The 17,323-nt window shown below is 43.3% G+C and overlaps 1 protein-coding gene across 3 annotated transcripts in view; it reads left to right on the forward strand.

Moving 5' to 3' along the window:
* Positions 1–17,323, forward strand: part of LOC139584062 (long-chain-fatty-acid--CoA ligase 6-like) — a 78,174-nt gene that overhangs the window by 26,152 nt on the left and 34,699 nt on the right. Inside the window, exon 2 of one of the 3 annotated variants that reach the window (XM_071415591.1) lies at positions 6,319–6,396. The exons of 1 other annotated variant lie outside the window; for it this stretch is intronic. Coding sequence is in view for 1 of the 2 variants with exons in the window: in XM_071415585.1 (XP_071271686.1) it covers positions 10,880–10,925 (46 nt within the window). In the remaining variant the exon portion in view is untranslated. Of the gene's footprint in view, positions 1–6,318; positions 6,397–10,449; positions 10,926–17,323 lie in introns of those variants that run through there. One more of the 3 variants, XM_071415585.1, reaches the window with a different exon arrangement.

A 17,323-nucleotide genomic window follows, 5' to 3' on the forward strand; every position in this document is an offset into this window, starting at 1 on the left:
ACCTCATGAAGCTGGTTGAGACAATGCCATGAGTGTGCAAATCTGTCATCAAGGCAAAGGGTGGCTACTTTGAAGAATCTCAAATATATTTTGGTTTGTTTAACACTTGTTTGGTTACTACATGATTCCTTATGTGTTATTTCATAGTTTTGATGTCTTGACTATTCGTGATCAGGTCAGAGTCAGGCAGGTACAGGACGGCAGGCAGGCTCGGGGTCAGGAAACAGGAGACAAAGGGCTGTGAGACATAGGTTTAATCCTAGACACATGAAAAGTGGGATGTATACGAAAGGTAAGGGGCAACAGAAGACCAACAGCATAGGGGCTAAGGATCTTCGAGATGGGGAAAGGGACGATAAAACGGGGACAGTTTGCGGGACTCTACCCGGAGGGGCAGATGCCGAGTGGACAGACGATAACGGGGAGCCGGGGTCCGGTGGCGGTCCGACCGCCTGTCGTCGATACCTGGAGGTGGTCTTGAGAAGGCTGACCAGGCTCTCTTCCAGGTATGACGACAGCGGCGGACGAACATCTGGGCGAGGTTTTTTTTTACCTCTTGGGGCTGATATCCCAGGGAGCATTTAAAAGGTGAGAGACCAGTGGCTGAGCAAGGGAGGGTGTTGCGGGCGTACTCTACCCACACGAGCTGCTGGCTCCAGATGGTGGGATTAGCGGAGAGCAGGTAGTGAAGAGTCCTCTCCAGGTCCTGATTGGCTTGTTCCGACTGGCCGTTAGACTGGGGGTGGAACCTGGAGGACAGGCTGGCCGACAACCCAATGAGCGTGCAGAACGCCTTCCAGAACTGGGATGAGAACTGAAGACCCCGGTCGGAGACCATGTCCACCGGAAGTAGTAGTAGGAGATTGTGACGTTAATTCGGTTGAATAGCAGGGCCCATCGAGCTTGTCTGGAGTTGAGGCACTTGGCTGTGCAGAGATATTCCAGGTTCTTGTGATCTGTCCATACTATGAATGGGTGTTCCGCGCCCTCTAACCAGTGCCTCCATGATTACCCGACACTCTCAGGTTTATGGGACACGTGGTGTGGGTGACTCTGCCAATAGAGCGCCCATCCAACGCTCTGACGTCCATGGGAATGGAGAGGGGTTGTGTGGGGATTTCCAATTCCGACACCAGGGTAGCGTCCATAAAGCTCTCATCGTCCCCAGAGTCTATGAGCACCCGGAGGGATTTGGACCGATCACCCCACAACAAGGTACTAGTACCTCCTTGATGAGCCTGGTTCTTTCATGGGCAGGTAGATAAAACATGTCCCGTAGCTTCACAATACAGATAGCTCTGTGTGTTAAGTCTGCGTAAGCGCTCAGCAGGAGACAATCTAGCCCTGCCCAGTTGCATGGGCTCCGGAGGAGACGACTTGGCCGCCCCGCAGGATCCGAGAGATTTCGGCCGATATTGGCTCCACTCGGAAATTGTGGCCTTTGGGGATTTCTGGAATTCCTCGGAGGCGAGGTGTAAATCGAGGACGAGTGTCGGCAACAGGGAACAGACTCCCTCTCCCTGGTCAAGGATATGAGGGAGTCGAGGTTCAGGGGCAGCTCCCGGGCTGCGAGCTTGTCTTTAATCACCTCCGACAATCTGTGAAGGAAAGCGTCAAATAGGGCTTCCAGGTTCCAGGCACTCTCAGCCGCCAATGTGCAAAAATCCACAGCGAAGTCTGCCACACTACGGGAATCCTGACGTAGTTGGAGCATCTTACGAGCCGCCTCGCCTGGACAATGGAGAATCGAACACTTTCCGTAACTCCGCCACGAACTCCTCCAATCTGAGGCAAACGGTGGATTGTTGCTACCACATCGTCGTAGCCCAGGCAAGAGCCCCACGGACAACAGCATTATTATGTACTTTATCCTCCAGGAATCTGAGGGAAATGAAGAGGGCTGCAGCTCAAAGATGAAAGAACAATGAGAGAGAAACACCCAGCAGGATCCGGGATCTCCAGCTCTCCGTAGGAGGTAAGCATGGTTTTTGGGAAGCTGTGGTATATTTGGGAGAAACGCCGCTGGTAGCAGGGTAATTGACAGTCTGGGGGGTTACTGTAGTGGCGGGCTGCCTCACAGAAAATCTGCAGAATTTTTCCAGCAATGTGTTGAAGGCATGGTCCTGGCTTCCCACCAAGGTCTGGAATCCTTCCATAAAACCTTGAAGTAACTCCTCGTGTCTTCTAATGGTGGCAACCTGGGAGGAGACGGCGTTGCAGAGCTGCTGGGTCAGTCATGGCCAGCTCGTACTATCACGACTCAGATGCAGACACGGGAGGTGGATAGTTTAGTTCTCCGATTATTTATTAAACACTAGCAGGCAAAGGGCAGGTCGAGGTTCGTTATCAGGTCAGAGTCAGGCAGGTACAGGACGGCAGGCAGGCTCGGGGTCAGGGCAGGCAGAGTGGTCAGAACCGGGAAAACTAGGAAACGGAACTACAGAAATAGGAAGGTGGGAAAGAACGCTGTTAAGACCTGACAAGGCAAGACGAACTGGCAACAGACAAACAGAGAACACAGGTATAAATACACAAGGGATAATGGGGAAGATGGACGACACCTGGAGGGGGGGTGAAGACAAGCATAAAGATAGGTGAAACAGATCAGGGTATGACAAATTCTTACTAATAACCCCCATAAATATTTGTCTAGTGGAGTATTTGCATATGATCTCAGTTATCATTGTCCCATAGTATGTATTAGAGATACGAAAAAGTTAAATACTAATCCTTGTTTAATTAAGAAGATATATTTTAACGTTTTCTCCTCAAGGTTTTTACATGACCTGTTCTAATCTGATTTAGCCACTATCTTCTGTATTCCTGACCCTGAGTTGGCTCTAGAACATTTCTCCTCCATATTTATTCCTCTGGCAGATAAACACGCCCCTTTTAAACAATTCAGAGTCAAAGATAGATCTAACCCTTGGTTTTCTTCTGAGCCTTCTGAGGTCAGTCATATGAGAAATCAGGCCTGGGCCAAAGCAAGGAGAACTGAGTCTGTAGTGGACTGGCATTCTTTCAGAGAATTGAGGAACATATGTACTATCTTGATTAAGAAAGCTTAAATTAAGCTATTTTTTAAGCACTATCTCTGACTCTCCTGGTGACCCTTCAAAATTTTGGAAAACAGAAAATGCACTGAAGTGTGCAAATTCCTCTTCTTCTCTGCCTAAGCAAGTTCTGTCTGACTCTGGCATCATAACTTAAAATAATGCAATAAGTGATCATTTTAATCATCGTTTTATCCCGGGAGGCTTTTTATTTGAGAGAAACTGTGGTTAAATTTACCCACGTCAGTCAATCGACTGATCTTTCCTCTGCCAGATTCGAGCTGACTCAACGTCAACTTCTATTGAGTTTTACATTTCATTTCAATAGTTGGCATCTGTGAGGTGCAAGATGCCTTGCTTAAGATTGATGTAAAAAAAAAAAAATCCACTGGGACTGATATGCTTGATCCATTTTTGCTGCAGCTCTCTGCCCCCCTGATTGCTGAATCATTAACCCATATGTCTAACCTGACGATTAGATCTGCTACTATCCCCAAGGTTTGGAAATCTGCCCATGTACTCTCCCTTCACAAAGGTGGTGACTCTTGTGACCTACATAATTATCGCCCTATTTCTAAACTTTCTCACCTAGCTAAAATTTTAGAATCCTTAATTCATTCTCAGCTAAGATCTTTCTTATCTTTGAAATGTATTCTAAATGTACATCAGTCGGATTTTAGACCAGGTCATAGCACTATCTCTGCTGCATTCCTAGTTATAAATGATGTGATTAACTGTATAGATAAAAGGCAATATTGTGCCAGACCCTTTCATTATCCTGTCCTTGACTTTCAATACTGTTAATCACTCATCTCTAATTCAGAGGCTTTCCTCAATTGGCTTAGACCAGGCTGCATGTAACTGATTTAAAAATTACTTGACAGATATAACTCGATGTGTATCTACTGATGGTGTTAAATCAGGTTTCCTGGATATTATGAAAGGTGTCCCACAGAGGTCGATTCTGGGTCCTGTACTTTGTACTGTTTACATTAACAATATCGACTTGTCTGTAAAAAAACGTTAACCTGCACTTGTATGCCGATGATACTGTTGTGTATGCTATTACTGTAAGGACCGATGCTGGAGACGAGAAGCAAGTACAGGGAGTGAACATTTAATGGAAAACAAAACAAAACAAGAACAGCGTCTGGACGGGGGGAACAAAACAACATGATAACAATAATGCTGACACGGGGAACCAACTGAGGAACAGACAGATATAGAGGGGAAGGTCAAACAAAGTGAAGGAGTCTATGTGAGTCCAATGAGTGCTGATGCGCGTAATGATGGTGACAGGTGTGCATAATGATGAGCAGCCTGGCGCCCTCGTGCGCGAGTGAGGGGAAGCGGGAGCAAGCTTGACAATTATCCCGCCGGTTGACCAGGCTCTACCTGAACTACAGTCTGCCTTCATAGCATTACAGAAAAACTGTATTGACCTGAAATTAGTATTGAATGCAGGTACAACTAAGTATATGTTGTTCACTAGAGCGCATAAAAATAACTCTGATGATTTAAACATATGTACTTTGGCTGGTGTCCATATTGATCATGTCCCTGCTTACAAATGTCTGGGCATCTGAATAGATGAAAAGCTGTATTTTAAAAAGCATATTGATTAGTTAGTAAAGGTGAGAATAAAAATGTGCTTCTTCTATAGAGATAGCTGCTCTGCAACGGCCTCTCGTTAAATAGTCAAATGCAGATTTTGTATTTTTTTGTATTTTATTAGGATCCCCAAGCAGCAGCTACTCTTACTAGGGTTCACACAAAACATGAAACATGACATAATACAGAACATTAATAGACAAGAACAGCTTAAGGACAGATTATTCAGTTGACGTTCCTATTGGTCCTAGACTGTGGCGACATCATCGATATGAATGCAGCTGCCACTTCATGAATGCAGCTGCCACTTCATTAAAGCCGTTAGTAGCAGTTTATCATGCGCTTTATTACAGGAGACAATTTTTGTATCATCGCTGCATTCTCTATCAGAAAGTTGGTTGATGCATTGCTATGTTTTCATTTATTAAGTCCTTTTACAGAAAGTCCCACTGTACCTAACGTCTTTACTAAACTTTAGACACAAGTTACCACACCCGGTCTCAAGGATGGTTAACTCTGGAAATGTTTTTGGTCTCCACGAAGTAAGGAAAGCCTTGCATGTTATTTGTGGAACAAAATTTGATATTTGGATGCCTCTAGGGCAATTCAGAAGGCTGAACGAGGACCTTTTACTGATGAATGTGTGTGTTTTTTATGATCGTGTTTTTCTATCTGCTTGCATTTTGTATTTATATTTTGATGTGTGTATTTTCTGTAATTTATGTAATTCAGGGCTCATCTGTAAAAGAGACCTTGGTCTCAGTTTGACTCCCTGATAAAATAAAGGTTAAATAAATACAAATCTGCTTTGACAGCTCTGTGACATTGGATCAAATCAAAGCCACTGCTGATACTTCATGGTGGCGGCCCTGCCCCCCTTTAACAGCTGCTCTGCAACGGTTCTCTACTTCCTCCTTTTCCTTACTTTCCCTCTACCTCTCCCCCTTCCACCATGGCCACAACCCTCCCCATATACATGTTGAGCGGTGAGATAGGCAAGCCTGAAGATGCAATAGATAACCTGACATTCTTTATGGACATGGAGGATAGGGGAGGGGGAAGAGGAATAGTGTATGGGAAGAGGTTTTATGTGTGGAGCTTTGAAATCACATGGACAGAACAAGCTTCGGGTGGGGAAAAGGCATGCTGTCTTTGTAGTACAAGACACATGTCACCTTTTGAAGGAAATATCCCTTTCACTCTGTTATCACTTAATGCCATGTGTGTGTTGTGTACCCTAACATCTATGCAAGGGGCATTGCAATCATGCAACGAAATCCCTATTGTCCATCAGTAGGTTTTTTTCTCTTGCAACTCTTGCATGACCTCCCTGAATTCCCTCCACAGTCTGTGGGTGCGTCCCAAATTCCCTATATAGTGCATTACTGTATACCAGCCATATGGAGAGTAGTGCACTATAAAGGGAATAGGGTGCCATTTGCATCCACCTGTGTGATCTGGGGTGTAATCATTAGCCAAACAGTTGCAAAACAAGAGTTTTTATTGGACAAATTCAGGTCGGTCCCTCCCCGTTTAGTTACGTTTGCTTCACTTTAAGAAACGTTTCGCAAACAGAATCGGCGTAATGAATACGCCCCTGACTGCCTGCCTCTGTTTAACATGTTTATCGTGGCCATGTTTGTCTTTTCTGCAGCAGGAGGAGGAAGATGTGACTGGTGGCAGGACAGGAAGTGACAGATGGGGAGGTCCTGACAATGACCCACTTGATTAGGTCAGTCATGTGATGCTGACACTACAATAACACAATTAGGCCTAATTTTCCATGCCTACCTGCAGAGGAGCACTCCTCCCCTCGCTGGCGCCCTCCCTGGCTACCTCAGGAGACTGCCTCCAGGAAGTGTTTTAGGCTGCTCAAAATGTTTCAGAAAAAAATACAATGGGGACATACAGTGGGGAGAACAAGTATTTGATACACTGCCGATTTTGCAGGTTTTCCTACTTACAAAGCATGTAGAGGTCTGTCATTTTTATCATAGGTACACTTCAACTGTGAGAGACGGAATCTAAAACAAAAATCCAGAAAATCACATTGTATGATTTTTAAGTAATTAATTTGCATTTTATTGCATGACATAAGTATTTGATCACCTACCAACCAGTAAGAATTCCGGCTCTCACAGACCTGTTAGTTTTTCTTTAAGAAGCCCTCCTGTTCTCCACTCATTACCTGTATTAACTGCACCTGTTTGAACTCGTTACCTGTATAAAAGACACCTGTCCACACACTCAATCAAACAGACTCCAACCTCTCCACAATGGCCAAGACCAGAGAGCTGTGTAAGGACATCAGGGATAAATTGTAGACCTGTACAAGGCTGGGATGGGCTACAGGACAATAGGCAAGCAGCTTGGTGAGAAGGCAACAACTGTTGGCACAATTATTAGAAAATGGAAGAAGTTCAAGATGACGGTCAATCACCCTCGGTCTGGGGCTCCATGCAAGATCTCACCTCGTGGGGCATCAATGATCATGAGGAATGTGAGGCATCAGCCCAGAACTACACGGCAGGACCTGGTCAATGACCTGAAGAGAGCTGGGACCACAGTCTCAAAGAAAACCATTAGTAACACACTACGCCGTCATGGATTAAAATCCTGCAGCGCACGCAAGGTCCCCCTGCTCAAGCCAGCGCATGTCCAGGCCCGTCTGAAGTTTGCCAATGACCATCTGGATGATCCAGAGGAGGAATGGGAGAAGGTCATGTGGTCTGATGAGACAAAAATAGAGCTTTTTGCTCTAAACTCCACTCGCCGTGTTTGGAGGAATAGAAGGATGAGTACAACCCCAAGAACACCATCCCAACCGTGAAGCATGGAGGTGGAAACATCATTCTTTGGGGATGCTTTTCTGCAAAGGGGACAGGACGACTGCACCGTATTGAAGGGAGGATGGATGGGGCCATGTATCGCGAGATCTTGACCAACAACCTCCTTCCCTCAGTAAGAGCATTGAAGATGGGTCGTGGCTGGGTCTTCCAGCATGACAACGACCCGAAACACACAGCCAGGGCAACTAAGGAGTGGCTCCGTAAGAAGCATCTCAAGGTCCTGGAGTGGCCTAGCCAGTCTCCAGACCTGAACCCAATAGAAAATCTTTGGAGGGAGCCGAAAGTCCGTATTGCCCAGCGACAGCCCCGAAACCTGAAGGATCTGGAGAAGGTCTGTATGGAGGAGTGGGCCAAAATCCCTGCTGCAGTGTGTGCAAACCTGGTCAAGAACTACAGGAAACGTATGATCTCTGTAATTGCAAACTAAGGTTTCTGTACCAAATATTCAGTTCTGCTTTTCTGATGTATCAAATACTTATGTCATGCAATAAAATGCAAATTAATTAATTAAAAATCATACAATGTGATTTTCTGGATTTTTGTTTTAGATTCCTTCTCTCACAGTTGAAGTGTACCTATGATAAAAATTACAGACCTCTACATGCTTTGTAAGTAGGAAAACCTGCAAAATCGTCAGTGTATCAAATACTTGTTCTCCCCACTGTAAGTAGGCTAGGGTTACTTAAGATGTGTCCAGACTCCAGATTAACCGTTGCATAAAATATGCTACAGTAGGCTTGACATTTAAGGTGCAATATGATATATGTATGACAAACCAATAAATATAAAATTATCTCTGTATGTCCTTTTAAATTATCACAAAAATATTATGGTTGCAGTAGCAGCAATGGGCGGTCCCCTTGCTTAGGAGGGAGCAATTTTCAAGGTGATGTGTCATGTCACGTGAGGAGTGTATCTCCAACCCATCTCCCTCTTGGGAAAATGTGAATCGGCAGGACACAAACATTCCCCATGGAGAGCCACTGAAATGTACTAAACCCAACTCTAGAATCCACTGTAACTCGCATAGCCTATATACTGTAGGTTTACGATATACAGTTGAAGTCGGAAGTTTCCATACACTTAGGTTGGAGTCATTAAAACTCATTTTTCAACCACTCCACAAATTTCTTGTTAACAAACTATAGTTTTGGCAAGTCGGTTAGGACATCTACTTTATGCATGACACAAGTAATTTTTCCAACAATTGTTTACAGACAGATTTTTTCACTTATAACTCACTGTATCACAAGTCCAGTGGGTCAGAAGTTTACATACACTAAGTTGACTGTGCCTTCAAACAGCTTGGAAAATTCCAGAAAATGATGTCATGGCTTTAGAAGCTTCTGATAGGCTAATTGACATAATTTGAGTCAATTGGAGGTGTACCTGTGGATGTATTTCAAGGCCTACCTTCAAACTCAGTGCCTCTTTGCTTGACATCATGGGAAAATCAAAAGAAATCAGCCAAGACCTCAGAAAAAAATGGTAGACCTCCACAAGTCTGGTTCATCCTTGGGAGCAATTTCCAAACGCCTGAAGGTACCACGTTCATCTGTACAAACAATAGTATGCAAGTATAAACACCATGGGACCATGCAGCCGTCATACCGCTCAGAAATGAGACGCATTCTGTCTCCTAGAGATGAACGTACTTTGATGAGAAAAGTGCAAATCAATCCCAGAACAACAGCAAAGGACCCTGTGAAGATGTTGGAGGAAACAGGTACAAAAGTATCTATATCCACAGTAAAACGAGTCCTATATCGACATAACCTGAAAGGTCGCTCAGCAAGGAAGAAGCCACTGCTCCAAAACCGCCATAAAAAAGCCAGACTACGGTTTACAACTGCACATGGGTACAAAGATTGTACTTTTTAGAGAAATGTCTTCTGGTCTGATGAAACAAAAATAGAACTGTTTGGCCATAATGACCATCGTTATGTTTTGAGGAAAAAGGGGGATCCTTGCAAGCCGAAGAACACCCTCCCAACCATGAAGCACGGGGGTGGCAGCATCATGTTGTTGGGGTGCTTTGCTGGAGGAGGGACTGGTGCACTTCACAAAACAGAAGGCATCATGAGGAGGAAAATTATGTGGATATATTGAAGCAACATCTCAAGACATCAGTCAGGAAGTTAAAGCTTAGTCGGTAATGGGTCTTCCAAATGGACAATGACTTCAAGCATACTTCCAAAGTTGAAGCAAAATGGCTTAAGGACAACAAAGTCAAGGTATTGGAGTGGCCATCACAAAGCCCTGACCTCAATCCCATAGAAAATTTGTGGACAGAACTGAAAAAGCGTGTGCGAGCAAGGCGGCCTACAAAACTAACTCAGTTACACCAGCTCTGTGAGGAGGAATGGGCCAAAATTCCCCAAACTTATTTTGGGAAGCTTGTGGAAGGCTACCTGCAAAGTTTGACCCAAGTTAAACAATTTAAAGGCAATGCTACCAAATACTAATTGAGTATATGTCAACTTCCAACCCACTGGGAATGTGATGAAAGAAGTAAGAGCTGAAATAAATCATTCTCTCAACAATTTTTCTGACATTTCACATTCTTAAAATGAAGTGGTGATCCTAATTGACCTAAGACAGGGCATTTTTACTTGGATGAATAAATGTCACGAATTGTGAAAAACTGAGTTTAAATGTATTTGGCTAAGGTGTATGTAAACTTAGGACTTCAACTGTGCATTCCCTGATAATAAAATGCCGGTATATAGAGCTATTAGTGTACGAATCCACAAATCTAACCTAACCATGTACCATTATCCAACATACGTTTGATCTGTTAACTCATTTATACCCAGCATCTATGCTGTCATGCATGTTGGTAATTCGAATGCATTTTTGTATAGAATAAAAAAAGAAATAAAAAGAAATAGAGCCACTACAATATCGCTATATCCTAATAGTGCACGTCACCCAGTACAGTTATCTCTGCGTAACCTTGCTCTCCGCGCATCTCACTTGCGACGTCGGTAAACCGCTTTATTTCAGTCGGTATGCCGCTGCTCAGGGAAACGCAGGGAAGCCTATAGTCTACCTAGAGGTGAAATAAAATACATAGTCCAGGAGGGATGGTAGGCTATATTCGTTCATATTTGAGGATGCATTTTTTTCTATCTCGTGCGCACCTATAGCTATGTATGTACTCCAATGCAAATAGGTATAGCCTAGGCTGTAACCGGTTGGACGTTGCAATCTGAATTGACTGGCTAGCAGTAAATAGACTAGTAGGCTATTACTCCGTTATTCTTATAATCTCCCGGATTGTCGGCGAGTTACTGCAGTCGATGCTGCAGTTTTAGGCTCTTGCACCGGGCTGTGTGCTGCGACCGCAAACTCAATGAGAAAGACATGCTTTCCTTCGTTCTGGTCTCTGGGTCTGTCTGGATAATATTAGGTGAGTTTCATATATTTTCATTCGTTGTGTTCACCATAGAATAGCAAGTGCCATTTATTGTATGGGCGCAGCCTCTCTGAAATTGTGAGACATGTTATTGATTTAGAATTCATATAGAATAGGATGCGTTCTTTTTACAGGTGCCGCTTCCATATTTAGAATAGCCTATAGAGTGGCCTGGATGATACATTTTCAGGATACATTTATTCGCGTGCGGCCTACACCGAATGCATCTGGGAAAGGTTCTCTTTATGTGCGTATCTGCCGGCCTGGCAGTTAGTGCACAATTATAGCATAACCTATTTGATGTCATTTATAATAATAACCAGTTGTTGAGACATTTTCACGGAATAACGATTTTATTCTAAGCGGGCCTTGTAATTACAGCCATATGGCATGGCTTCGGAAAGCGCATAGCGCAACATAATGCAATAACCAATGTGCATAGGACAACTGGGTCGATACAGTTTTTTCTGAACATATATATTGTTTTGTGTTACAGCGAGTTATACACATTTCCGGTATTTTTATGCTAAGTTATTCCACATGACAGGCTTCAGTGGGAGAAATTCGTGTCTGCAGGTTATTAAGGTCGTGCCAGATACTGTAGGATATATGCCTAAACCGGAAACACGTAAATGAAAACGCTAATCTCTCAACCATTTAGCAACTGTATGTCGCTTGCCAATGGCTCAGTGACAGCTGCTAACATGCATCAGCGTAAATGTAAGCTATTGTCAGACAGCCAGATAACACGTAGCTAGCTAGATCAACAAAACATATACATTTTGCTAAACAATTGCAGGATAGGCCTATATAGCAACGTGGCATAGTGGTTGCCGATGGATGTCTTCAGAATCTACCCACGCCATAGTGGGTAGTATGACGTGCGACTTCACGCGCTGAAGAGGGCATGTCTGATTGGTAGGAGCTGTCCAGTGGTGAGGGGTCCTGAATCACTGCAGCCAGCTCGAGTGTATTAGCAGTTTCTTGGGTAATGCTCTGTAAAACACTATTTTATTCCGCCAGTCAGGGGTGTGGGGGAAAATGTGACAATTTAAAAAACGTTTTATATTAATCAACATTAGGCACATATTCCACATATCAGCATGTTTGATCTATAGTAACCTCGACTGCAAAAGATAAAGTAGCCTAGGGCCCGTTAAACTGTTGGGTTGTCAACATTTGCTTTACAGCCATTGTGCGCTGTCAAAAGTCATCGTCATGCGTAATGCATTGTTTTAACATCTGAGGTAGGCTACTAAACATAGTCCATGAGCCAGACCCCCCGGATTTGGTCTATTGGGTTCACTTAGGGCGACGATGTTTCATAGTAACTTTTATGAAGGTCTATGTCCCTAGAGTTGGAAAATGTGCAATAGCAGTGCAGGAATGACAGCTTTCTGTGTGTTATCACTCTTTCTTTCATCCCTCCATCCCAGAAATTTTTCCCATAGGGATTTTACCCCATGACAAACAATGTCAATATACAACAAGTTATTGCTCAGTTATACCCTGTAATCATATATCATTGGAAAGCTTAGATTCACAGCTATCCATCAGACACATTTCGGGAATGTTCAGGTCAACAGAACTCTGACCTTGGACCTCTAGGGTACATATCAGAATTACCTGTACAAATTCCTTTACAAAGGAAACCCTGACACATTTTAAACTTTGTTTGACAAGTGGTTCTGAAAGATCATGAAATTACCTTTCAAATGATATAAAGCACCAGATACAACTATTGTTTAAATAGCCCATATTGTGCCATTGAAATAAGAATGTTGGAAGCTTGGCCATAGAATTCCATGTAATTGGGTGATAGAGGCACCAAATTGCACACACACACACACACACACACACACACACACACACACACACACACACACACACACACACACACACACACACACACACACACACACACACTAACCCTACATAAACTTTTTTCCAATATGGCCGCCAAACAACTCAATGGGATCTTATTGGACAATTTCGCATGACCATACCTGTATGAAATTTAATTGTAGCATGCCCCAAAATATCTTAACATGTTCATAGTGATGTAAAATATCTGGCACACCTGGCTCATTTGGATGTGTATTCTACATCACTATGAACACTTTAAAGGTCAAATGTAGCCGTTTTAATCACCATATCAAATCATTTCTTGGTAACATTTAAGTACCTTATTGTGATTGTTTTAAATTAAAACGATCAAAAATAAAACATTTAGCTTCTTAGCAAAGGGCAATTTCTCAAGCAGAAATGTTGCTACGACTGTCTGGGAGTGGTTTGAGTGGAGAGGGGAAACTGAAAATTAGCTGTTATTGGCAGAGAGGTTTGGAACTCTCTTTCTTGTTGGTCTATTAACAAATGTATCGCATGGTGATGTCACCATGGAAGGCCAAAACTCCATCCAACCAAACCAGGCTGAAATTTCAGGCAGTCTTTTCAAACAGCTCTTACAATAAAATAAATTTTTCACAATTTCACAGTATTATTCCAAACTCATAGTGTGGAAATATATATAAAACACAGTAAAATCCCATTTCGAACTGCACTGGACCTTTAAGATATAATTGGGAATACTACAATTATTTCATACAGACATGGCCATGCGAAATTGTCCAATAAGAGCCCATTGAGTTGTTTGGCAGCCATATTGGGAAAATGCTTCTGTGCGGTTGATACATGAATTCTGTGATATTTTTTAAACCCTGTTCTAGCTGTGTGTGTGTAATTTGGTGCCTCTATCACCAAAGTTAGAATCCAAAAACATAGCTGCCCCATTACATGGAATTCTAAGTTTCCAACATTCTAATGTTGATGGCACAATAATGTTGATGTTGATGTCTAATGTTGATGGCACAATAATGTTGATGTTGATGTCTAATGTTGATGCCGATTTTCTAGCAGCTGATGCTTCCAACGTTGGTTATGGTATATATAATTTGAAAGGTAATTTCATGACCTTTCAGAACCACGTGTCAAACAAAGTTTAAAAATATTTACAGGTTTCCTTTTTAAAGCAATTTTTACAGGTAATTCTGATATGTACCCTAGAGGCCGATGGTCAAAGTTCTGTTGACCTGAACATGAAGAAAAATGTGTCTGGATGGATAGCTATCTTTCCAAATATATATGATTAAAGGGTATAAGTGAGCAAGAACTTGTTGTATATTCAATTGTTTCGTTATTGGGTAAAATTCCTATGGGAAAAATGAATGGGATGGAGGGATGAATGAGAGATGAGACATCGTCACCCCAAGTGAGACCGACCAACCCCCCTGGCTCATGGACTAACAGGTAAACCTATTATTTTCCCCCCTCTTAATAATTCAGAGGATGAGCCCATCACAGAGTTACAGACTGAGAAAGCGTATATGAGTGCTTCTCAGTTGAAAAGTTTGGCAAAAATGCAGTATCTTTCTGAACATTGTAGACTACATTTGTAAATCAGCCTACAATTGAATTACTTTTTATGTCTTCATGGAACCTAGCTAGGCTATAGCCTATTTAGTGAATGTTATACTATACCAGTGGTAGTTTAGTGTTATTTAGAAACATTGCATGAGAAGAGTGGGGATAATATCAAGCATAAAACCTTTAGCCGTTACCCTATCAGCTAGATTTGGCCCCTGTACAGTAGGCTATGCTACTGTACATGTGTGAGGTGTTCATTTACAGGTTCATATTTACAGTATGTAAGTGCATTCCAAGTTTAAAGAGAGGAAATGATATGATATTTACATGCTGGAATCTCATATAATCCATCACATTAATTATATTAATGGATGGATATTGCCTCACGCAGACAGTTGTGAGTGTTATGAAGAGTAGGGGTGGATGGTGTGGATGTTCCAGCATCCCAAGCATTCCCATTGCTTTAATGTCGGTTATTGGACTGCATTGGCAAAATGGAAAGTGCTGAACAAGGGTTACGTCCTCTCCTGATGCACCGCATGCTTTACTAGGTATCTTTAGATCAGTCTTAAAGGCACTCAAAAACGTGATTTTCTTGTGTATTATATATATTTCAACACTATGAGGTTGGAATAATACCACGAAATTGTGAAAATGATGACGAGTGGTTTGAAAAGACGGCCTGAATTTTCCGCCTGTTTTGGTGGGATGGAGTTTTAGCCTGCCTGGGTGACATCACTAGGTGGTCAATTAGTTAATAGACCAATAAGAAAGAGAGTTCCAAACTTCTCTGCCAATAACAGCTAGTTTACCCCGCTCCGACCACAACCACAAAGACAGTCCTAGCTAAATTCTTGCTTGAGAAATTACTCTTTGCTAAGAAGCTATTGTTGTTTCTTTTTGACCATTTTAAGTGAAAAAAAAAACGTACTCAATTGTTACCAAGAAACAATTTAATATTTAGATAAAAACGTCTGCATTTGTCACGTCCTGACCATAGTTCTTGTGTGTTTTGCTTGTTTAGTGTTGGTCAGGACGTGAGCTGGGTGGGCATTCTATGTTGTGTGTCTAGTTTGTCTGTTTCTGTGTTCAGCCTGATATGGTTCTCAATCAGAGGCAGCTGTCAATCGTTGTCCCTGATTGAGAATCATATATAGGTGGCTTGTTTTGTGTTGGGGATTGTGGGTGGTTGTCTTCTGTCTTTGTGTTCTGCACCAGATAGGACTGTCTCGGTTTTCACATTTGTTATTTTTGTATTTTGTATAGTGTTCACGTTATTGTCTCTTCTTTATTAAATCATGTTGAACACTAGCCGCGCTGCATTTTGGTCCTCTCCTTCACCCCAGGAAGAAAGCCGTTACAGCATTGGACCATTAACTAGAAAAACCATTGCCTGACATCCCCCATCTCTTTTAAAATGACTCATTGATCTGCTCACTGTATGACTCAGTCCTGTATGTTCGTATGTTAATGTGTTTGATTGAGTCTGCACTGTATGTGCGTGTATGTTTTGGGATCCTGAGTGGCACAGCGGTCTGCTAGAGGCCTCACTACAGACCCGAGTTTGATCCTGGGCTGTATCACAACCGGCCGTGAGTCCCATAGCGCGGCGCACTATTGGCCCAGCGTCGCCCGGGTTAGTGGAGGGTTTAGCCAGGGTAGGCCGTCATTGTAAATAACAATTTGTTCTTAACTGACTAACTAGTTAAATAAAGGTTAAATTGAAAAAAAAAATTATGTTAGCTTTTAAACTTGCATGTGTGTGTTTGTTTTTGTGCTGAGGTCTCCGTGTGTGTGTGTGTGTGTGTATGTGTGTGTGTGTGTGTGTGTGTGTGTGTGTGTGTGTGTGTGTGTGTGTGTGTGTGTGTGTGTGTGTGTGTGTGTGTGTGTGTGTGTGTGTGTATGGTACATACAATATTTATCATTTGCTGGAGGAACGGAAGCCCTGTGGGTTTAGGGAGGGCGGAGGAGAGAGAAGGGGGGGGGGGAGTGAGATAGAATAGCTGGAACGTTTGCTGAAGGTGGTGTGATACGGTGGCCAGCCAGGCACAAACTAAGCCAAATGCGCTTCTCCTTTCCCCCCATCGCTTCCCTTGCTGAGCATAATCTCCCAGCGGTGGGAGGTAATCAAAGGTTTGTAGAGGGCAAAGTAAGATCTGCCCGGGGGCCCAGACACCACAGACACACACACAGACTGACGGGTTACTGCGCTGCCTTGTAAGTCTTCACTACCAGAGTCTAGTGTGCCTTGCTTCCTTATTAATGCAGCTGCTTTCCTGTGCATTGATGTTGAACCCTAACCCCTTTTAAAGCATCCTCCACACTTGCCTTTGTCTTAATCAACGGGATTCTCCATGTGTCGTTAGCCTAGAACGCAGCCAGTGCACTCACATGGAGTGCGTGGATGTGCGCAGCACGCATAGAACATGGGCTTAATGTGACTGTGGGTTTGCGGAGGTGACACTGTTGAGATAAAATGACTGGATGGTCGCACAGCTAGAGAGAGAGAGAGTGAGAGAGAGTGAGTGAGTGAGTGAGTGAGTGAGTGAGTGAGTGAGTGAGTGAGTGAGTGAGAGAGAGAGAGAGAGAGAGAGAGAGAGAGAGAGAGAGAGAGAGAGAGAGAGAGAGAGAGAGAGAGAGAGAGAGAGAGACAGACAGACAGACAGACAGACAGACAGACAGACAGACAGACAGACAGACAGACAGACAGACAGACAGACAGACAGACAGACAGACAGACAGACAGACAGACAGACAGACAGACAGACAGACAGACAGACAGACAGACAGACAGACAGACAGAAAAGAGAGAGCGAGGTGACTTTAAATAGAAAAGGCAGAGCCGGGGGAGGGGGGGGGGGGGGGGGGGTACTTGTGTGTATCCGTCTCTATACTAATAGGCCATAATCTCATGGCAGAATAGCCTAATTGCTGGTGACGCTCTGCAGATGGGGAGAGGGGGCGGGACT

The sequence above is a fragment of the Salvelinus alpinus genome, chromosome 1 (assembly GCF_045679555.1).
Source record: "Salvelinus alpinus chromosome 1, SLU_Salpinus.1, whole genome shotgun sequence".
Lineage (NCBI taxonomy): Eukaryota > Metazoa > Chordata > Actinopteri > Salmoniformes > Salmonidae > Salvelinus > Salvelinus alpinus.